Source organism: Megalobrama amblycephala, linkage group LG6 (genome assembly GCF_018812025.1).
Source record: "Megalobrama amblycephala isolate DHTTF-2021 linkage group LG6, ASM1881202v1, whole genome shotgun sequence".
NCBI classification, from domain to species: domain Eukaryota; kingdom Metazoa; phylum Chordata; class Actinopteri; order Cypriniformes; family Xenocyprididae; genus Megalobrama; species Megalobrama amblycephala.
The window spans coordinates 36,640,602-36,664,853 of NC_063049.1; the positions used below are offsets into that span (position 1 = coordinate 36,640,602).

Here is a 24,252-nt window from a genome sequence, read left to right on the forward strand (position 1 = left end):
AAAGACTTGCAGTCTGTATAATTCATAAACACAACTTCATTCTTTATAAATCTCTCCAACAGTGTAGCATTAGCCGTTAGCTTAGCATAGCCTTAAACTCATTCAGAATCAAATGTAAACATCCAAATAAATACAATACTCACATAATCCGATGTATGCATGCAGCATGCATGACGAACACTTTGTGAAGATCCATTTTGAGGGTTATATTAGCTGTGTGAACTTTGTTTATGCTGTTCAAGGCAAGCGCGAGCTCCGTGGGCGGAGAGCACGAGAATTTAAAGGGGCCTCAAAATAGGCAGTTAAAAAAATTATTTAAAAAAAAATCTATGGGGTATTTTGAGCTGAAACTTCACAGACACATTCAGGGGACACCTTAGACTTATATTACATCTTGTAAAAAAACGTTTGATGGCACCTTTAAGGGATAAAATTGACTACAGGGGGACTTTAACATAAAACATTTACATCAAGACATTACTTAATATGTTTATTAAGCATTTTTATACAGGATTCCCACTCTAAGCCAAATTCCCTGAATTTTCCCTAACTTTCACTGACTAAAAAGCTGAATTTCCATGACCTACTGTATAATGAATGGTAAAACAGGCCGCTGTTGTGCTGAGCACTGAGCAGACAAAAATCAGCCATAGACAGTATTTTAAATCCATCCTTTGCAAGCTTTATTTACTTGTTCAAAGACATTTTTAGTACAAAACTAAGTTAAACACTCATACACTACTTTTTTTTGCGCTTTTACCCATTATATGCACTTTGATATTTTTCTGTACTGTTTCTACAGAAATAAATTTTCGTGCAGTGAAAAGGCGGCTTACCATGTCCTTTTTTTTTATAGCTTACTGTGTCCTAACCAGACGTGACAAAGCTACAAGACTACAAAATCAATCATAAATCACAGGCAATCATAACAGCGTGTGGGCGGGCTCTGTTCACAGCTAAACACGAAAACCAAACAAAATTAAACTAAACAAAAATAAAACCATTAAACTTTATTCAAAATACATACTCAGTGACTGATATACAATCTTTGTCATGAAATACACTTGTTTGAGCTTTGGTTAATATTAAATTGGTTTCAGATTGAATATCATTTTGCATGACTTTAAAAGCCACTATGAGAGCAACAATGGATAATTTACCTCAGAGTTTGAAAAGAAATAAAAGGAAACAAGAATGTTCAAACTGTAAGTAATAAATACTTTTCTTTGTGCATTTATGTCATTTTCCCCTTTCTATGACCTGAACTATTAGCGGTAACACTTTACTTGAAGGGGTGTGCATAAGACTGACATGACACCTTCATAATCTTGACATGACACGTGTCATGAATATGAAGGAGGTTTTATGCATGTTTATGACAACATGTTTATAACATGTTTATAAATGTCATTCGCTCAATTATGTCATTTTTAATGCAAAGATGACATTGTTTGAGATGTCTTTGTTACGACAACTTGACATAAACCAACACATCATAACCTGTCAGTGTCTTTGTCATGACAACTTGACATTAGCAAAACTTCATAACCTGTCATAAACATGACATAGCAGATTAATTATCAAACTTAAAAAACTACTTAGCTTTATGGGTTAACATTACATTACATTATTTTGGTAACACTTCAGTATAGGGAACACATATATAAATGATTAACTATGACTTTTTCCTCAATAAACTCTTAATTTACTGCTTATTATAGTTAATTGTTATGTTTAGGTATTGGGTAGGATTAAGAATGTAGAATAAGGTCATGCAGAATAAGGCATTAATATGTGCTTTATAAGTACTAACAAATAGCCAATATTTTAGCCATATGAATGCTAATAGTAATAAGCAACTAGTTAAAAGACCCTAAAATAAAGTGTTACCATTATTTTATAACAGTGTCATCTTTTTTAAGAAATTTGAAATTGTCTATTATCTGACGTTCTGTTGGTGGAAACTTAAAAAAAAAAAAAAAAAAAAAAAAAAAACATGAAATGAAAAATAGTCATGACGCTGTTATAAAATTATTTGTCAGAGTATTGTCACTTAATGACATTTTAATGACAAGTTCAATTTGTACCACTGTACTTGAGCTCAAGATACATATTTATGACACTATTATAATGGCCTCATGACAGCCAATGTCAAAACCAACCACATGACAGTTTAATGTAATGTTAACCCATAAAGCTAAATAATGTCAAGTTGTCATGACAAAGACACTGACAGGTTATGATGTATTGGTTTATGTCAAGTTGTCATAACTCGGACATCTCAAACAATGTCATCTTTGCATTAAAAATGACATAACTGAGCGAATGACACTTAATGACAGTTGTCATAAACATTCATAAAACCTCCTTCATATTCATGACATGTGTCATGTCATGATTATGAAGGTGTCATGTCAGTCTTATGCATACCCCTTCAAGTAAAGTGTTACCCTATTAGCTGCAAAATCCCAGAAATTTAGAAACCATTAAAAATAGAATCCTTTATTGTGTTGCGGCTGGTTAGGACAGTCTTTGAAGTGGTCACTGTGATTTTACCAAGTAAGACATGTTCCTGGATCAACATATTTTGTTGATCCTAGAGCAACATTCCAGTCTGAAAATGTTGTCTTAACCCTATTCCTACCCCTAAACCTAATCCTACCCATAACTTATCCCTAAAATCAGAGGGGAAAGATAGGTGAATAACATTGATGTAAAAGCACCTAAACCTGGTTGCAAGCCTTGACATAAACGGTAAACTTGTCCCACAAATCTGATTGGTTGATTGGAATGTTGTTCCAGGATCAACAAAGATGTTGATCTGATGGAACAGACCTTTTAAAATTCCATGATATTCCAGATATTCCATGACCCGTGGGAACCCCGTTAATAATATTCCCCACAATGCAGGTGATTTCAGGTTTTACTATCCTTGGGGAGCATTCTGGTCATTTGATTTAAAATAATCAGCTTTTATTTGGCTGCTGATATGAATGGAGTCTTCATCTCTTTTGCATCAACGTGATTTTTAAAAGTAAAAAAAGAACTTAGGTGTAAAACTTTTTAAAATGAGGAAATAATTACTGAGTGCACATTTAATTACTTTGGTTATGTCATGTTTCTGTTGACCTTTTGTACAGAGGCCTGGCATCTATTGTCTGTCTACAGAGACATTGATTGCAGATTATAAGATTTATAATTGCAGGGTTGTCCTTGGCATGTATCTTCTCAAGTAAATAACTATTATTTCAACAGAATACAATCATTAATCACTGAAGATTTTTGAAATCAAATGAACACCTTATGCTCACTGCATGATCAAAGGATTTATGCAGTGAGAGTGTATTAGGTATACCGTAAGTACAGGCAATTTTCCATACCCTCCCTGAAATCAAAGAAACTGCAATATTCTATATATTATAAAAACAAATACATATCGTCTGCCCTCATCTGTGTTTCAGTGACTGAAAGGAACCATTATGAAAGCTGGCAGGCTCCACGGCTTGCTGGCACTTTGAAGCAAGACGTTTTGGTCAATGGGTTTTGCAAGGGTAAGAACTTACTGTGCCAAATTCATAATTAATTGCAAAGAGGCTCATTTGACATGTTAAATGGAAGTCTTAAATCTTTTGTAAGGTTCGAGCATGCTAGAAAAAAACAGTACACAAGACTGTAAAAAACAAAATACAAGAGAGAGAATGCAATAAGCAGTTTATGGGATTTTAAGGTGCTGTAATCTTACTATCTGACAGATATCATTTAAATTGATGCCCTGAGATATCACACTCATCTATAGACAAATCTAATACTGAAGAAAGCTATCAGTTATCATTCCCATTGAGAGGGCATGCAAAATGGCTGAAATCAGTTACTGCCGCTCTATGCAATTAAAAATTGTCAGAGCGTTATTTAAAGACATGAGATTGTTTACTCTATCTAAGTGCTTATGTGAAAGTCCTCAGCAATACTCTTTTGGACAAATTGTTTTTGAATTGCCCTCTAGAGAGAGCCAAGACCGAATTGATATATGTCATTATCTTCTGTCGATGCAAATGCCACTGCAACATGTCCTTTCATTTATTTTTTTTTTCCCAGTTATATAAAAACTTTTTTTATATTTAAGTTAAATATAAGTCACTTAGACTTTGCTTCTGCCTCCGAGGATGGAGGTCCACACTTCACTATGCGGGAAGTCTGCATTGACTTGTAGCAACGTTAGACAAAATGGAAAGTTGGACTGCAGGGCATACACAAGAAAGTATGCTGTCAGATTCAGCAGTCTTTTATAACAGTGCAGAACAGTGGTGGGGAATGACCCAAAAATTTTTAAGAGTCAGAGGTCTAGGGTCACAGACATGGAGGAATAAATGCAAAAATGAAATGCTACCAACCATTGTGCATTTAGGATAGCAAGTCTTGTCAAGTTGGATGTTTGATGTTAATAAGTAATGCATATTGTTAGACTTTTGATTTTTGTTATACTTTTCTCTATTGAGCTTGTTGTCGATATAAAGTCCTGAAGAAAAAACGGTTGAGAACCAGTGATCAAAACATTAAGGTTTCATTCAATTGTTTTCATTCAACAGAATATCTTGGAGTTTGTTATACAGTCTAATGCACGGGTTGTCTGGCTATCACCAGACCAAGCTCAATTTAAAATTGAACATTGGTCTGGGGAGTCTGTATGTATTTTCTACTGCACAAGATGCGTGATCAACGAGCATTATTCACGCAATTGGATAGTCCTTCAACCAATCAGATCAACGATCCGGGTGACGTACTTTGCAGAGTGACGCAAAAACTCCAGACAGGTTTAGTTTGTATTGGTTTGTAGCATTGATCAGCGGTTTGCAGAAGCAGCAATGGCATCGAGCGATTTTTGCAGGTTGAAAGTGAAAAAAACATGAAAGTGAGTGGTATTTACACCCACTCGAGCGATTTGTTTGCTAAACTAAAGAAGTCATTCAGCATCGTCGAGAGGTTGAAAGGAATTAGATTGACGGTCATGCTTGCCGTTGCTTCTCTATCGTCATCGTGTTATACCCGCCAATAGCGAGCAAGGTGGATAAGCCAGTCTGTGATTGGTTCCCGCAAAGGTGTAACAGAAGCAGCAGAAATGAATGTACGGGTTTCCAGACTGAGTTGCCGGGCGAAATCAAATCGCTGGAGCCCTGCTCAACACACCTGTCTGTAATTATCAAGTGCTCATGGAGATCTTAATTAGCTGATTCAGGTCCCGTCCACACGGAGACGAGTTTAGCTGTTGCTATACGGAAAAAAATTGTATCGTATAGGCGTTTCGTCCAGATGGATACGGCATTTTCAGAAGGTGAAACCGCAATTTTTTGAAACCGGGTCCCAGGGTGGATAAATCCGAAAATGATGCCCTTGCGTTTTCGTGTGTACAACCAATCTGTATCCACCTTATTCCTGACTAGCCTACTGCGTTTTGAATTATGGGTTGCACTTCCGGTTTGGGGAACTTCCATTTAAAAAGACTGAAACGAATAGTTTCAAATCGTAAGGTTGCCGTACAAATAAAGCTTATCTGTCAGTTTGACTGAATGAGCTGTCAATTTTTCTTTCATGTTTTATTTTCAAACATCATGAGAATAATGTAACACTTGGTATTTCAACTTAACGTGATAAGAATATCTATGGCAAGAGCTCTTTTCAGTCGCTGCTTTTTATCCTCGTGATTATTTTCTTTTGTCCATTTGCATACCGCTGTCATAGTATGAAAAAGGACAACATATACTGCACATTTGTGGTCTTTTCTCCCGATATAATTTACGATATATCCCATTAATAATTCACTGGACACCACTAACAGCACAAAACAGCAACAACAACAATAGCAGACTACAGCTTGTGTTCATGATGCAGAAGCTACTGAGCCTATTAGCTGTATTTCTGAGCTTTACTAAAGTTTGTATACAGTGTGCAAGGTTTCTGCGCATGCTCTAAGTATTATTCTCCATTTTTAATGTATCCCTGTGGCAGGATTACAGCGCCACATACTGATCTGGCATGTATACCACATTGTTTTGAGTCGGTTTCAGTGGTTCCGTGTGTATGCAGATATTTCTTGAGACGAGGGGAAAAAATAAAAGATTGGATAGGGAAAGCTCTGGCTTTGTGTGGATGTAGCCTAAGATGTGTTTTATCCGGTTGGAGCTAAACTTGGCAGGTAGGTAAATCTCCAGGAACAGGGTTGGGCACTGGAATTTCATTTCTAATGAAATGATCTTTTTCAGGAACATGTTGAAACAAGTTTTCTGCTTCTGGTTGGACATTCATAAAAGCAAGGCTGTCTGTTTGCAATTCATTAAAATTGAATCCCTGAAAACAAATAAATAAATAAGTAAATACAGAATATTGCTGTTTTGTTAGAGCCGACAGCCTCGTGGGCAGCACTCTGATGTAGTGCGGTTGTGTTTTGAGCCCGAGTTTGAGTCCCAGCTCGTCCCACGGGATTGGGAAAGGACCAGCTCGTGGTCCTTTCCCAATCCCATCTCCCTCACTTTGCTTCATGTCAGTCCTCTACACTATCCTATCTCAATAAAGCCAAAAAAGCATAAAAATAAATTAAATAAAAAATATTGCCATCTTAGAAATATCATATTAATTTAAATGCATAATGCAGTATGTATACACTTATAGGCTGTATAGGCATTTCTGTACACAGGTTAACAATTTGCGGTTTGCGAGCTTCCTTGCTGGATATTCTCCAAACATTTGTGGTTAAACAAAGTGTGATTTGGCAGGTCATAATTCATAATTCAACATATTACAGAATAAGTAGTATGATTTATGTCATTTCAAGTGTAAGACAGCCCAACCTGATCTCATGGGAAAATGGAACTATATTATGAGGTGGCACTTTCATATGAATTTGTACAGTGTGAATTTTATTAACAAGAAGAGTAGTCATGAAGGTCCACCCCTAGCCCCACACCTAAACATACCCGTCAATGGGGCATAGTGTGTACGAAAGAGGTTGTACAAATTCAAATTAGTTAGCTACTAAATTACCAAAACGTAAAATATTTACAAACTACCATTAGATTGTGTTGGACCGCAGTGTTGGGGCAAGATACTTTTAAAAGTAATTTGTTACAATATTGCTTTACTCCCTAAAAAAGTAACTAATTTTGTTACTTAGTTACTTTTTATGGACAGTAATGTGTTGTGTTACTTTTGCGCACCTGGGCTGGGCTTGTCTGTTTGTTTTTTAATAACAACAAAAACTTCTATGCTTGGCAAATGTAAAAGTGCTTTCACACCAAAAGTGAAATGAATTAGCATTAGGCTGAAGGAAATGCAAATTCACGCCTGTACAGTAGAGGGCGCAGCTCAAACAAACCTTTCAGCTGAAAAAAAAACAAACAAACACAAATGTGATGTTTATCTAAAGTCATTTTTGCTTATTAGTATAGTTTAACTGACCGTTCGCAAATACCCGCCCCCTTTAGTTACTGTTGCTATGTCCGACAAGCCATGCCGTTCTCTCGCCACACATCGTGTTCTCACGCAGTGAAAAAGGTACATGCGGAGCAAAGAGGACACTGACAATGCGTCGACAGACAAGACGGGTACTTTCGATACGAAACAAACTCTCAAAGTTCAAATACTGTAATTAAAGAAATTTAAAAAATAAACACAGTTTTGTGGCTCTTTAATGTGTCGTGACAGATCACTGTAGTGCATCAGTTAAAGCGGCTCGTGAACCGATCATCTCTTCTTACTAGTTAATTTATAGCATTAAATAAACATGAAAGAACATCAGAAAGAATGTTGTTTCAACCATGGAAAAACGTCAATACACTCCATTTTTCAGGTTCAAGTCTACCGACATAATCTACTAAATCCCCTGTAGGACCAAAATCAGCTCAAATGAAATAATTAATTTATAGGGAATTATAAAGAGTAATTTTGTTTACGACCGAGCAACTGAATCATCCAGCGTTCATCTGCTCGGGCCGTAATAAGCTCTTGTAGCGGATATGAATATCCAATATCGTGAAAACGCTGGTTAGAGCATGATAACTTTTAAGATCAACAGTTTAAGACATTAAATTTTACAAGCACATAATACAAGACACTTTCTTTTAAAATCTACAAGAGACTTTATTTATTCTGACACAAACTAATCTAACACAAACACGCATACACACACAAACATTCATACACATTGCAGAAAGAAAGGAAATGAGAGAGAAAGATTTTTAAGAGTGAGAATGAAATGATGAGCAGAATTCTAGCAAAATATGCACTTCAAAAGACCTGACCTGAACGAACCATGAATCATTAATTTAATGCACCAGTTCAGCTTTAGAATCTGGAGGTACTTGCTTGTTGAGTCGACTTTAAATGCGAAACTCCTCGTTGGCGTCCTTAGTTTTGAGAGAAGGGATTTTCCGAGTCGATGATTTGTTGCAGGGTCTTTTCAGGTCCGGATTGTGGTCTTAGAACACGAGACTCTCAATGGAAAAGAAAGTTAGTAAAAGAAATGAAAAGTAAGTACAGTTGGATGGCTTGAATGAGCTGCTTATCTGTCCTTTGTCAGCTTAGTCTTGTCTCTTTCTTTGTTTCTTCTTTTTTCTTATTACTCTTTTTGTTACTAGTTCTTTGTCTTGTGATGTGACTATTTCAAAGTCTAGTTTGGAACAATTCGATGCAGTTTTAGTTGTAGAAACCTTCTTTGTGGGTTTTTCTGTAAAGTTAGGTCACTCAGAGAAACAGGCCTGCATTGTCTCTCTGTCTCTTTTGATCTGGAGATCAAAGACTCTTTATCTTCTGGTGACCATTTGGTTGCTACAAATGGCTTGAGTTTTGTCACCTCTCCTTCAGTCAGGAAGCATGGATGCCAAAAGTACCTAGCAGGGGTTGTTCTGTAGAGGGACTAGAGCCGAAAATTAGATTCTCTGAGCTTGGGTTTCTGGAATTATGTTTTGAAAGAATCATCTGAACGATTCATTTGTCTGGTTCGTCCTCAGTCCTTACACCCCTGACTGCTTTGTCGAACATAATGGCGGATTCGGTGTTATGATTGGTTAGATCGCCTGTCAATCAAACTCCCTGCGAAGGGACAATTGGATCAATGAGGGTCAGCAGGTCAGCAGCAAAGACATTGGTTAATAAAGTGAGATTAAATACATAAAGTATATTTTTGTTATTTTTTGAATTTGCATTTTACTGTTTTTATTTGTTTTGACATGGAATCTGTCTCAGCTAGGAGATTAATAAATACATGCTCACATTTAGTCTAGAACTACAGTAACCATCATCTTTACACAGCGCTTCTATACTTACTCACGATTTCTCTCAACATGGGGACAGGAGAGCTGTCATTCAATACATTATTTTGAAAAAGTAAAAGTAACATTTTGTTGTAAATTTAAAAGTAATGCGTTACTTTAGTAGTTAATTGAAAAAAGTAATCTGATCATGTAACTTGTGTTACTTGTTACTCCAAACACTGTTGGACAGCCATGCAAAAACATGGCAGAGATAAACATTGTTAGAAGTAGATGTTAGAGACATGTCCAATGTGAGATATTTCACTGCACAGGCATCACTCTTATTTATTTCTTTCATATCGTCTTTAAAACATCCATATCTCTGAGGGGTACGACAGAGACTTCATCTTTATATTGAAGTCAAGGACGGGTTCTATTTTTTAATAAATGTCTCTGGAGAGTTCATACCGGTGTCTCTTGAGTGTCACGGTAGCAGTCATTTTCAGGGTGTGTAGCTGGACGAACACTTACAGGAGCAGGGAAATATGTGCATATACAGTACATATACATATAAGCATATACATGGGACTAATCTACCTAAATGAGTGTAGGAGCATATTTTTCTGCTCTTTGAGCACCGCTTAATATCATCACGGTAGTTTGCACAAGATAATTTACAGTACTTTAAGCATTATGTGTGATATGATATTGAGCTTGCTAAAACATAATTTCTCAAAATTGAAATTCTTAAGACAGGGACTGTCATATATCTCTTCATCCTTTGACACTTTAGAAGCCAAAAAATACTACCATAAGAATTGCTAAGTTTTCTTTGGCAGACAGTAGATCTATTCTCTTTAGGGTACAAAATAAGCCTGAAACAACAAATGGTCAGTGAAAAGAGGTGCTTAAAGTGTAGATCATTATGCTCAGAGGGTCAAACTAAATATTATATGAGCTGTTTTTTAGTATTTTTTATTAATACATGAATTTTTAATTCATTTTAGACGATCTCTAAATACAGTTTTAAATAATTATTTTATGTTTTATAGTAGTAAACATTTAAATTCTGTGGCAGAACCTATAGGCTGCTGTAGAGTAGCTGCTTTTTAAGTCCGAGTCCTTCTAGTGATTTAGTTTGATTCATTTTAGGGAATCGGTTCATCCTAAACAGTCACCTGTCTCATATGCAGCATTGAAAAGTAATTTTCATTTTAGTGAATCTGTTTGTTTGGATGGTTCATTAACTGATTAAAAAGTGATCAACTTAATCTTCTTGCAATCACATTCTCTATAGGACACAGCTGATTGGTTCCTGCTGTATAAGTAACCAATGAGCTTGCTGCTCAAATGTCAAATACTTGGTCAGCATTTGCTGAAGCAGTTGCAGCGCTTTCAGAAACCCTCCACCTTCCCCAGCTCCACCTGTATAGATATGCTACAGGTATTTATGCCTTACTTGCTCACAGCAGTGTGTCATGTATGTATTGGTAGTAGCATGTCAGCAGCACAGCAGATCTATTCCACCAAGACCAAACATACCAACACTGTCATATCCATTACCATGCCAAACACTCAGAGATAGAAATGTATCCATTTGATTGAGATGTAATATTTAATGTGTTAAAAACTAGCAACATTTATGCTAGATTATGTTTATGTTGGATAATAGTTCATGAAACATTTTTAAGAGATCTCACTATAAAAATGTACTAATTCTGGAAATTACACAAAAGTATTCAAAAAATGCTTGCTAGTTGATTCTTGATAATTAGTAAATTCTTAATCTTGGAATTAAATTTATTTGATTCATTATTATTTGATCTTAATTCTGATCTTTTGATCTTTTTTTAACAATTTACAGATCTGTAGAGACAGGAAAAACAGGGCACTTTTCTTGATAAAGAAGACATTCATGGAGGTGTGAGTAATATTACACAATTCTGTAATTCCTGTATGCCAGGCACTTTTGACTGATTATGTGACATTCATTTGAATGAATTATATGATTGGTTTGGTTGAGCTGGGAGCTCTTTCCCAACAATCCTACCCGTCGCTCGCATTGTTCTGCTATTAGCCAGCTAAAGCTGGAGTGTTTTAAAACAGGCGTGTAATTGGCTATTTCCAGTATAAAGCAACCTCTAGCCCAGGGGATGCTTTGACCTCTATAACTGCCATGTTCCATATGTGAAGAGAATGGGAAGCCTTTGTGTGTGTTTTTTCATCAGTCCCTGAGAAAACATGCCACATGCACTCTTAAATGTTTTCCTGAGAAGATCACATTCTGGCATATTTTGGTGCTGGTTCATAGCATGCTCAAAGAAACATAAAGGTGATGAAATGTATCTGTAGTCATCAACAGAAAATCGACCCTGTTGGTCCCCTAAGTGAGCCTTGGAAAATTAGATTGCTGAAATGATATCATGAAAGCTGCCACAACGACTTCAGCTTGGCAGTTCACCAAAGCCCCCGCTGATATAGCCTACTCCCAGTGGGCTTCAGACATGTTTTTTAAAGAAGGAATATATCTCTGTGAGAAATAATGCTCAGGAAAGGAGACCAAGAAGCCCATTGTAATAACCTGTATAGATGAATGGCACTTGTTTTCGATGTTATATGTGAGAAGACAGTAATGCTCTTTGAGTGACCGTGAAAAAAATGCTTTTCACCAGCATATAGGCCAGCTAGGATATTACAATTTTCTGAATGAGACAACAGCTTTCTAAAGGCTTACACATACTATTTTTGACTGTACATTGAAACTTGTGAGTGAGCTGTTTTAACCATGGCAGTGCTGTGTTTGTAGTTTTTATGTATTTATTTATTTTCACACTATATCAGTGTCATTATTGGTCATTATTATTCTGGCTAATTATTGCGCTTACGTGGCTACTGACTAAATAAATTAATGAATTGAATAAATGATGAATTTAATTACTGTAACAACAAATTGTGTTGTGGACTACTCTATTGAAAAGTCTGAACTGTTGTGCAATGTCATAATAACTTTGAGCAACAGCTGCTGATGGAACGGCAACTGCCACCAGAAGTAAACTGTCAACTGCTGTAGTTATATAATGTAAAAATAGCTCAGCAACAACAAAGAGGATGGCTTAAAGACCCCCTGAAATCAAAATTTAAATTTTGTAGCTTTTAGTATAAATATGTTATCCTTAAAGGTGCCGTAGAACGTCTTTTTAAAAGATATAATATAGGTCTAAGGTGTCCCCTGAATGTGTCTGTGAAGTTTCAGCTCAAAATACCCCATAATTTTTTTTATTAATTTTTTTAACTGCCTATTTTGGGGCATCATTAAATATGAGCCAATTTAGGCTGCGGCCCCTTTAAATGCTCACGCTCCCCGCCCACGGAGCTCGCGCTTGCCTTTAACAGCATAAACAAAGTTCACACAGCTAATATAACCCTCAAAATTGTTCTTTACAAAGTGTTCGTCATGCAACATGTCTAATCGCGTAAGTATGGTATTTATTTGGATGTTTACATTTGATTATGAATGAGTTTGATAGTGCTCCGTGGCTAAAGCTAACATTACACACTGTTGGAGAGATTTAAGATTAAGATGAGACATTGAAGATGTGTTTATGAATTATACAGACTGCAAGTGTTTAAAAAATGAAAATAACGACAGTCTTGTCTCCGTGAATACAGTAAGAAACAATGGTAACTTTAACCACATTTAACAGTACATTAGCAACATGCTAACAAAACATTTAGAAAGACAATTTACAAATATCACTAAAAATATCATGATGTCATGGATCATGTCAGTTATTATTGCTCCATCTGTCATTTTTCGCTGTTGTCCTTGCTTTCTTACCTAGTCTGATGATTCAGCTGTGCACATCCAGATGTCCTGCCCTTGTGTAATGCTTGAACATGAGCTGGAATATGAAAATATTGGGGGCGTACATATTAATGATCCCAACTGTTACGTAACAGTCGGGGTTATGTTGAGATTCGCCTGTTCTTCTGAGGTCTTTTAAACAAATGAGATTTATATAAGAAGGAGGAAACAATGGAGTTTGAGACTCACTGTATGTCATTTCCATGTACTGAACTCTTGTTATTTAACTATGCCAAGATAAATTCAATTTTTAATTCTAGGGCACCTTTAATATTATGAATAAGCTGGTGTGTTCTAAAACAATGACAAAATTCGCATTTAGGAGATATAAGCATTCAAAACTTAGTCTCTCACTTCCACTAAAATGGATCAAGGATTTTCATGACATCACATCACACTTTCAGCGTCTCGTCAAATCTTCTGTCCAATCAAATGCTCTCTAGAATCTTAAGTCCCGCCCCCTACACCATCAACAGACACTGAAGCTGCGGTTGAAATCAGTCATTTGTTCACACACATTTACTAGTTTGTACGCGGTTGGTGAATGGCACATATTGCACTAGAGAATAGGGAACGATTCAGACAGGGTAAATATGCTTTCCATTAACGTGAATGAAGTCCTTTTCGCATTAGTATAACGTGAACCGACGCAGCGTGAGCACAGTCTGCTCTGGCCTATGGCGGGCCGGAAGGTCCAAAAATATGGCTACCGACTTGTCGCGGGAATTCACTATACAATTGCCAGTAGCCACTGAGTTTACCACTGATAGGCCGGCGGTGCATCTGCATACACACTCTCCTCACGCAGCGAACGACTCACTTTCCTCACGCAGCTGACCACTGACTCTCCTCAGCCGGCGACTCACTTTCCTCACGCAGCGGACGAATCACTTTCCTCACGCAGCGGACGACTCACTTTCCTCACGCAGCGGACGAATCACTTTCCTCACGCAGCGGACGACTCACTTTCCTCACGCAGCGGACGAATCACTTTCCTCACGCAGCGGACGACTCACTTTCCTCACGCAGCGGACGAATCACTTTCCTCACGCAGCCGGCGACTCACTTTCCTCACGCAGCCGGCGACTCACTTTCCTCACGCAGCGGACGACTCACTTTCCTCACGCAGCGGACGAATCACTTTCCTCACGCAGCCGGCGACTCACTTTCCTCACGCAGCCGGCGACTCACTTTCCTCACGCAGCATTAACTCTCCTCACGTTTCTTTTCAAATACTGTGATGGTGCAATAACTAACTACATCTACTGTAAAATTGATCATTTTTGTGTTGTAAATGTAATTTATTCTGAAGCAATATTCCCATCAGTGTTCTGTAAACTGTTACTGTTAAGATGTAAACTGTTAATCATCAGATTTGTATATGCCCCCTTAAAGGGATAGGTCAATCAAAAATAAAAATTCTGTCATCATTGACTTACCTTCTAGTTGTTCCGAACCTGTATGAGTTTCTTTCTTCTGTTGAACTAAAAATATATTTTGAATGTCAGTAAACAAACAGCTGACTGTAGCGAGTGACTTTCATAGTAGGAAAAAAAAAATATATGGAAGTCACTGGCTACCATCAACTGTCTGGTTACTGACATTCTTCAAAATATCATCCTTTTTCTTTCTTCTGTTGAACTAAACTCATATAGGTTTGGAACAAACTAGACTGTAAGTCAATGATGACAGAATTATCATTATCATTATTATCATCAATTATCACAGGTTTAACGATCCCTTGAAATTGATTGTCATGGCATTTTTTTTTTTTACCTTTATAAAAAGGTACTTTTCCCCTAACCTTGGCTATCAGTCTCATGTTAATTAGAATAACTCACTGTAGGGCTTTTACCGTTATTTTTTCCACGGCAGAGGAAACAGAATCTGCATCAGAAGTGGCATTTAGATGCATGTATAAAATTGAATATGAATGTGCAAAACAAGCATGAAAAACACTGTTTAACAACTTTACAATAAAGATCTATAAAGCTTTTGTGGATTTTACAAATTATCTTTAAATACAATATTCTGAAAAAGTGACATTTCCCTTTTTGCAAAGTTCAAATGTTGATAAAATATATAACTTTAACTAAAGATACAACCATCACATTAGACTCAGTGAAACAGTCACTGTTTAGGGGCCCAAGCAGTATAGCTGTTGGTGCCTTGTTTAAAATGTTATTTGTAGTGAATGCTCTTTTCTTGGTGTTATCAAATAAGGAATCTGTTGTAAGCTGATTAAAAAAACAAAACAAAAAAAAACATGAAAGTAGCGTATACCATAAACTAATGTGATGGTTACAAAAACAATGCAAATTTGAAATGTCAAAAATCTGCAGAACCAGTGTTTAAGCATGACAGCTGCAAATCAAAAATTTATCTTTAGTTAAAGTTATATATTTTATCAACATCTGAACTTTGCAAAAAGGGAAATGTCACTTTTTCAGAATATTGTATATATTGTATAAAGATAATTTGTAAAATCCACAAAAGCTTTATAGATATTTATTGTAAAGTTGTTAAACTGTTTTTCATGCTTGTTTTGCACATTCATATTCAATTTTATACATGCATCTAAATGCCACTTCTGATGCAGATTCTGTTTCCTCTGCCGTGGAAAAAATAATAAAAGCCCTAGAGTGAGTTATTCTAATTAACATGAGATTGATAGCCAAGGTTAGGGGAAAATTACCTTTTTATAAAGGTAAAAAAATAAATAAAAAAATGCCATGACAATCAATTCCAAGGGACAGTTAAACCTAAATGATAATTCTGTCATCATTGACTTACAGTCTAGTTTGTTCCAAACCTATATGAGTTTAGTTCAACAGAAGAAAGAAAAAGGATGATATTTTGAAGAATGTCAGTAACCAGACAGTTGATGGTAGCCAGTGACTTCCATTTTTTTTTTTTTTTTTTTCCTACTATGAAAGTCACTCTCTACAGTCAGCTGTTTGTTTACTGACATTCAAAATATATTTTTAGTTCAACAGAAGAAAGAAACTCATACAGGTTCGGAACAACTAGAAGGTAAGTCAATGATGACAGAATTTTTATTTTTGATTGACCTATCCCTTTAAGGGGGCATATACAAATCTGATGATTAACAGTTTACATCTTAACAGTAACAGTTTACAGAACACTGATGGGAATATTGCTTCAGAATAAATTACATTTACAACACAAAAATGATCAATTTTACTAGATGTAGTTAGTTATTGCACCATCACAGTATTTGAAAAGAAACGTGAGGAGAGTTAATGCTGCGTGAGGAAAGTGAGTCGCCGGCTGCAGAAAGTGACTCGCCGGCTGCGGAAAGTGAGTCGCCGGCTGGGGAAAGTGACTCGCCGGCTGCGGAAAGTGAGTCGCCGGCTGCGGAAAGTGACTCGCCGGCTGCGTGAGGAAAGTGAGTCGTCCGCTGCGTGAGGAAAGTGAGTCGCCGGCTGCGTGAGGAAAGTGATTCGTCCGCTGCGTGAGGAAAGTGAGTCGCCGGCTGCGTGAGGAAAGTGATTCGTCCGCTGCGTGAGGAAAGTGAGTCGCCGGCTGCGTGAGGAAAGTGATTCGCCGGCTGAGGAGAGTCAGTGGTCAGCTGTGTGAGGAAAGTGAGTCGTTCGCTGCGTGAGGAGAGTGAGTCGCCAGCTGAGGAGAGTCAGTGGTCAGCTGTGTGAGGAAAGTGAGTCGTTCGCTGCGTGAGGAGAGTGTGTATGCAGATGCACCGCCGCCCTATCAGTGGTAAACTCAGTGGCTACTGGCAATTGTATAGTGAATTCCCGCGACAAGTCGGTAGCCATATTTTTGGACCTTCCGGCCCGCCATAGTGGAGCGGCAGATCCGGATCCTTCTCGAGAAGCAGGCCGAGCTACGCGAGCGGCAGACAACGCTGGAAACTTCTCGCGCTGACGCTCACCAACCCTCGGTAAGTTTGCAGCGCGATATTAACACTCCTGCTTCCTCTACGCCGTGTGTTTCTCTGCACAGGGCCCGAGCACCAAGAACGCGTTCATCCCAGCCCTCGTTCACTCCGGCGCCCTCACACCAGGGACCTTGGGTGCTTCAGCAGCGGAAGACGCGAGCCAGGCCTCGGACCAGGACCTCTCCTCCACCGCCACCGGTCTTCGACGTCTCGACACGGAACCGCTTCTCCCCTCTTCGCGAGGCAGAACGCGACGCCGTGGTCATCGGAGACTCCATCGTCCGCCACGTCCACGCTACCACAGCCAGAGGTAAGGTGCGCAGTCACTGTTTTCCTGGTGCTCGTGTTCTCGATGTCTCTGTGCAGATTCCCGCGATCCTCAACGGTGCTGAGACCATCGGAGCTGTAGTGCTGCACGCGGGGGTGAACGACACCAGGCTGCGGCAGACGGAGGTGCTGAAGCAGGACTTCAGAAGCCTGATCGAGACGGTACGAGCCACATCGCCCGCGACGAAGATCATCGTGTCCGGACCGCTTCCGACGTACCGACGAGGACATGAAAGGTTCAGTAGATTATTTGCTTTAAATGAATGGTTGATGTCTTGGTGTAATGAACAGAAGCTGCTCTTTGTAAATAATTGGAATATTTTCTGGGAGCGTCCTAGGCTCTTCCGTGCTGATGGCCTGCACCCCAGCAGCATCGGAGCTGATCTTCTGTCAGAGAACATCTCCAAGACGCTTCGCACCATATGACTAGTAAGTCAAACCTCAAATCACAGCCTGTGTTCTGCCCACTTCATTGATAGAAATGTGAGTGTAGTACAGTCTATAGAAACTGTGTCTATTCCCCGAATAGTGAGGTTTAACAATAAAAATAAAGGATCTAGAAAAAACCTAATCGTGATCAAACCAGATTTTTGTAAAATTACTGAACAAAAACAATCTCTAAAACTAGGGCTACTAAACATTAGATCGCTGACACCTAAGGCAGTTATCATAAATGAAATTATCACGGATAATAGTCTTGATGTAATTTGCCTTACTGAAACATGGCTTAAAGCAAATGATTATTTTGGTCTTAATGAGTCTTGTCCACCTGGCTACCGTTATAAAAATAAATGCCGCCTGATTGGCCGTGGCGGTGGTGTAGCAACAATCTATAGAGAGATACTTAATGTTACTCAGAGAACAAACTACAGGTTTAATTCATTTGAAATTCTTATGCTAAATGTTACACTCTCAGATATAAGTAAAAAGTCGCTACTATCTCTTGCTTTGGCTACCGTTTATAGACCTCCAGGACCTTATGCTGATTTCCTAAAAGAGTTTGCAGACTTTCTCTCAGACCTATTGGTCAACGTTGATAAAGCGCTGATTGTTGGAGATTTTAACATTCATTTAGACAATACAAATGATACGTTAGGGGCTGCGTTTACAGATTTACTAAACTCATTTGGGGTCGAACAAAACGTCACTGGACCCACTCACCGTCTTAATCATACTCTAGATTTAATTATATCACATGGAATAAATCCTACTGATATAGAAATTCTACCGCAAAGTGATGACGTCTCTGATCACTACCTTGTAACATGCGTACTGCATATAGATGATATTTGTCAAATTGCGCCACGATATCGACTAGGCAGAACAATTCTCCCGACAACTATAGATAAATTCACAAATAATCTGCCTGATCTGTCTCAGCTGCTCATCGTACCCAAACACGCAAATGATCTTGAGGAAATGACTAGCAGTATGTACACCATTTTTACTAGTACATTAGATACTGTTGCACCGATGAGATTAAAAAAGGTTAGAGAGAAAAATACTGTTCCATGGTACAACAGTATTACTCGCGCTATGAAAAGAGAAACTCGTAATCTAGAACGCAAATGGAGACAAACTCGTTTAGAGGTCTTCAGAATCGCATGGAAAGACAGTTCGTCCCGCTATAGAAAGACTCTAAAAGCAGCCAGGGCTGAGCATCTTCGCAAACTTATAGAGAATAACCAAAACAATCCACGGTTCTTATTTAGTACAGTAGCTAGATTAACAAATAAACAGACATCACCAGAACAAAATGTTTCATTACAGTTTAGTAGTGATGACTTTATGAATTTCTTTAATGAAAAAATCAAAAGTATCAGAAATAAAATTGTAAATGTACAACCTTTGACAGAGTTTTATGATTCAGCTTTAATTATCGCCCCTCAAGAACAGTTGCAGTGCTTTACAACTATAGGACAGGAAGAGCTACATAAACTTATCACTGCGTCTAAACCAACAACATGTTTATTAAATCCAATACCCACTAAACTACTGAAAGAGCTGTTACCTGTAGCAGAAGAACCTCTTCTCAATATTATCAACTCGTCTTTATCTCTAGGTCACGTCCCACGACCGTTCAAGCTAGCAGTTATTAAGCCTCTCATTAAGAAACCACAATTAGATCCAAACGTATTAGCAAATTACAGACCCATTTCAAATCTTCCATTTATGTCTAAAATACTAGAAAAAGTGGTGTCGGTCCAATTGTGCTCCTTCTTGCAAAAAAACTCTATCTATGAAAATTTCCAGTCAGGATTCAGGTCTCATCATAGCACAGAAACTGCGCTCGTTAAAATTACAAACGACTTGCTTCTAGCTTCTGACCAAGGCTGTGTCTCAATACTAGTGTTACTTGATCTCAGTGCTGCGTTTGACACTATAGATCATATAATACTCTTAGATCGACTACAATATTACACTGGTATTCAGGGACAGGCATTACGGTGGTTTAAGTCGTACCTATCAGACCGTCACAATTTTGTTTATATAAACGGGGAAAAATCTAAGATCACGATAGTAAACTATGGAGTGCCGCAAGGATCGGTGTTAGGCCCTCTGCTATTTTCAATATACATGCTGCCACTCGGCAATATTATAAGAAAACATGGAATTAGTTTTCACTGCTATGCCGATGATACTCAGTTATATATCTCATCACGACCAGATGAAATCTCTAAATTATCCAAACTGACAGAGTGTGTTAAAGAAGTAAAACATTGGATGACTAGTAATTTTCTTCTATTAAATTCAGATAAGACTGAAGTATTACTTATTGGACCAAAAACCTGTACACAGAATCTCTCAGACTACAACCTGCATTTAGAAGGATGTACTGTTACTCCATCCTCGACAGTTAAAGACCTGGGTGTTATATTAAACAGCAACTTGTCCTTTGACAATCATATTTCATATGTTACAAAAACAGCCTTCTTTCACCTCAGAAACATTGCTAAAATACGGAATATGTTATCTATTTCTGATGCAGAAAAGTTAGTTCATGCTTTCATGACATCTCGACTAGATTACTGTAATGCATTATTAGCTGGTTGTCCTGCTTCATCAATAAACAAGCTACAATTAGTACAAAATGCAGCTGCTAGAGTTCTTACCAGGTCAAGAAAATATGATCATATAACACCAATCTTATCATCTCTACACTGGTTACCTATTAAGTTCCGTATCGATTATAAAGTATTGCTAATGACCTATAAGGCTCTAAATGGTTTAGCTCCTGTGTACTTAACCGATCTTCTATCGCCCTACAATCCTTCACGCTCTCTAAGGTCACAAAACTCTGGACTTCTGGTTGTACCTAGGATAGCTAAGTCCACTAAAGGAGGGAGAGCGTTTTCACATTTGGCTCCGAAACTCTGGAATAGCCTTCCTGATAATGTTAGGAGCTCAGACTCGCTCACCCAGTTTAAATCTAGATTAAAGACGCATCTCTTTAGCCAAGCATTCACATAATGCATCTCATACCAGATCAACTGCACATGACTATCTTTGCTTAAAGTTATGAACAGCAGCTACGCTAATTATTATCCTTTTGCTTTTCTGTTTTACCTCGGGACACCCGCCCTGAGGTGACTAGAGAGGACTTCAGCTTCAGTTTGGATCCAGCCTCTTAAGAAGACCTCAGACAACCATCACCTGTGAAGAGACGGCGCCAGCTCCTGCGAGGAATTCAGAAGACGCAATCATCTGGATCAACATTCACATTGCACAATCTCTATATCCTAATTTATTGTTAATGTAATTCATTTTCCAGGAGCTCTTTGCTTCTACCTTCAGTTAAACTGCTAACAGTGATTGTAATTAATTACCTAAAGTATATTATTTGCTAACTACATTCTTTAAATTGTAATGTTGACATCCATTTTCTGTAAAGCTGCTTTGAAATGATATGTATCGTGAAAAGCGCTATACAAATAAATTTGAATTGAATTGAATTTTAACATATCATTTAATCATTTGACAGTAAAAATGAATTACATTCAAATAAAAGCAAGAGAATGGTTGCTTTGGGCATTAGATGACATACAGATACAATTAAAATGCCACATAACCATAAAACATAAAATTTACTTATCTAATCTGTCACGTATTATTGACTAGACGGTTACAGTAGAACGTCAAGAAGTAGCAGTTAAATTTGCGCATGTGCAACAAAACGCCGTTGCTGTTGTATCAGCCCTAATTAATTATTAATAATGTGTGGAGAACGGAATTGACCCTTCGCAAAGACCCGCCCCCGTTAGTTACTGTTGCTTTGTCTGACAAGGCATGGCGCTGTCAAGCCACACAGGAAAAATACATTGTGGAGCAAAGAAGACACTGACAACATGTCGACAGACAAGACAGAGCAGGTTACTTATGATATTAAACAAAGTCCCAGCTTTCAAATTGTGTAATTTTTTTAAAGAAATTTGAACAATAAAAACCGTTTTGTGGCTCTTTAATGTGTCATGACAGATTGCTGTAGTAGCGCGTCATCTCAAGTGGCTCATGAACCGATCATCTCTTCCTACTAGTTAATTAATAACATCAAATAAACATGAATGAACATGAGAAGGAATGTTGTTTCAAACGTGGAAATACGTCAATACACACCATTTTTCAAGTTCAAGTCCACCGAGGTTAATCTTCTAACTCTTGACTGCTTTGTCAGACAAAATGGCGGATTCGGCATTATGATTGGTTAGATCGCTTGTCAATCAAATTCCAGACGAAGGGTCAATTGAATGAGTAAACAAGATGGATGAAGTTTGCTACTCCTGTCTTCTGTGCTTTATTGCTGCTTATAACTCTTGACAGATACCACAGTGTGTACTTTTTTCTGTAAAAATACCTGTCTCAGTTGTTTTGATTTTCATATTTCAGTTCTGCTGCAGCTAGTTTGAGTCATTTTACTGCCTCCCACTGCAGAATGAGTAAGATACCTCCCTTTACTCAGAATCCCAGTGTGTTCATTTATAACTGGGGTTGGGTCGTATTACATCACGTAATACCAACACCAACTTACATTAAACTGTATGTTCTGAAACCCTTTTAACTTTTGTTACAGCTGTAGGGATATTTTCTACTTATACTAGCACCCTCAGTACAATTTTTGCCTCATTTAAGAGGGTGATTTTTTTAATCAGTCTTAATATGGAAAAGAACCCCACCTGCAAAAAAGTTCAAATTCAGGCAGTCCAACAAATCACAGAACCGTCTATAGACTTTCTAATATCAAACCCAATTTGTTGATCATTAACTTCATGACAGCAACATTCCTTCCTCATAACTAGCCTCAAATGTGTCTATACCACAGTGGTCTTGCTGTGGGTAGAAGCAATAGTGAGGTGTGAAATTCTGAGCCACTTTGAGCAAACTGTGATCGCCTTATCAGTGGACCCTTTTTAATGGGATTTTCTGCTCTGCCCGCCAATGCTGTTTTGCTGCTTGTTGTCTGGGTGTCTCAACTCCTGCTAACATGCAAAGTTTGTTCCTTGAGAAAGAAAAGATTAAAGCAAACAGCACATAGTTCAGATGGGGTCTTGGTCCTCACTGGTATCTCTCTGCATAAATAGACATGTCTTATGTTTTAGGCAACATATAAGACGGCAAGCAATACATTTAAAATGTTCCTATTCTCCATGTCAGTATGAAGGGGTTTGATTAATGATGTTACAGCGGATAAAGAAATAATGCCTAAAAAATGTATTATTCTTCATTTACAGATTTTTGTGACTGTGCAATTTAATTTATCTTTACAAGAAAAAGAGGAGGTTTAATGAGCACACAGAGTGCTTGTTACTGAGATAATGTAGTACATTGTTAACCCGTCTCATGACAGGGAGCTTATTTTAATTAATCACTGGCTAAATAGTAAGGCTAAAAACTTTTCCTGTTTAAAACAAAATACATTTCTGAAAATAAGATGTGCGACAAGAAATATAAATAAAACAAAAATTATTGGAGTACACTTTTGCAAGAAAAAACTATTTTGATCTTTCTGTGTTACTTGCTGTTGCTTTGTAATTATTTGTGAAATTAACTAGCAAGTTCTGAGTGAATTTTTTTTCAAAGTAAATTCTATACACCATTTTTTTTTTTCAGTGTGATTCAATATTTAATATCTTATTTGCATGTGACAAATACTATTTGTTTAGTTTTTCATAATATTCTGTCAGATTGGATGGACCAGATTTCCTTTAAAAACATTATATTGCTTCTTATATTTTCAGTTAGTTCTATTTAGAAACTTTTTTCTGTTTTGTTTAAAACGATGGTGTTTTTAAAGGTAGGGTAGGCAATTTCAGAGAGGCAAGCTAGCTTTGAAAGCGTGAGATCCCACCCTCCCATCAGAGCATCTCCAAAGCCACACCTCCTCCAAAACACATGAACGCACACAGCAGAGTCTGCAAAGTGTCACGAGAGACGGCGTTAAATTACCTTATGTCTCAAAGCACATAACATGACAATAATAATGAACATAAACAACTTACAGAGCTCTTACTTGTACCACCTGACTGCTGCAGATTAATTTCGGCATTGATAGTGTTGACATAGAAATGCAAAAATCTGAGTCTGAGGATGTGAACAGCTCTGGGCAGAACGTCACGAGTTGCAATCTCGTAATTACAGTTACGACATGGCATGAAAGCAGCATAAGCTTGTTGTTTTGGTTCAGGAGGAACTGTAAAAGGTGGTCACTGTTTGTTTGTGGTGCTTGATGATTGTCTGTCTACAACTCTGCATAGCCTCATGGAACATCCTGATGACGTGTGATGTCTGCGCTAGCAGGATGCACAGAGGTAGGAGGCAGGTAGGACATCGAATAATTGCATTCGCACTGAATGCAATGATTGGACAAACATTTTTTGGTCCTGAGACTTAAGATATAAGATAAGATA

The 24,252-nt window shown here is 37.7% G+C and overlaps 1 protein-coding gene across 6 annotated transcripts in view; it reads left to right on the forward strand.

Moving 5' to 3' along the window:
• Positions 1–20,999, forward strand: part of LOC125270643 — a 154,586-nt gene extending 133,587 nt beyond the window's left edge. Inside the window, exons 5-7 of one of the 6 annotated variants that reach the window (XM_048194480.1) lie at positions 17,089–17,586; positions 17,689–17,779; positions 20,938–20,999. In XM_048194480.1, the coding sequence (XP_048050437.1) occupies positions 17,089–17,586; positions 17,689–17,776 (586 nt within the window). In that variant the 3' untranslated portion in view covers positions 17,777–17,779; positions 20,938–20,999. Of the gene's footprint in view, positions 1–17,088; positions 17,951–20,937 lie in introns of those variants that run through there. The other 5 variants (XM_048194481.1, XM_048194479.1, XM_048194477.1 and 2 more) reach the window with 5 other exon arrangements.
• The last annotated feature ends 3,253 nt before the right edge of the window (positions 21,000–24,252 follow it).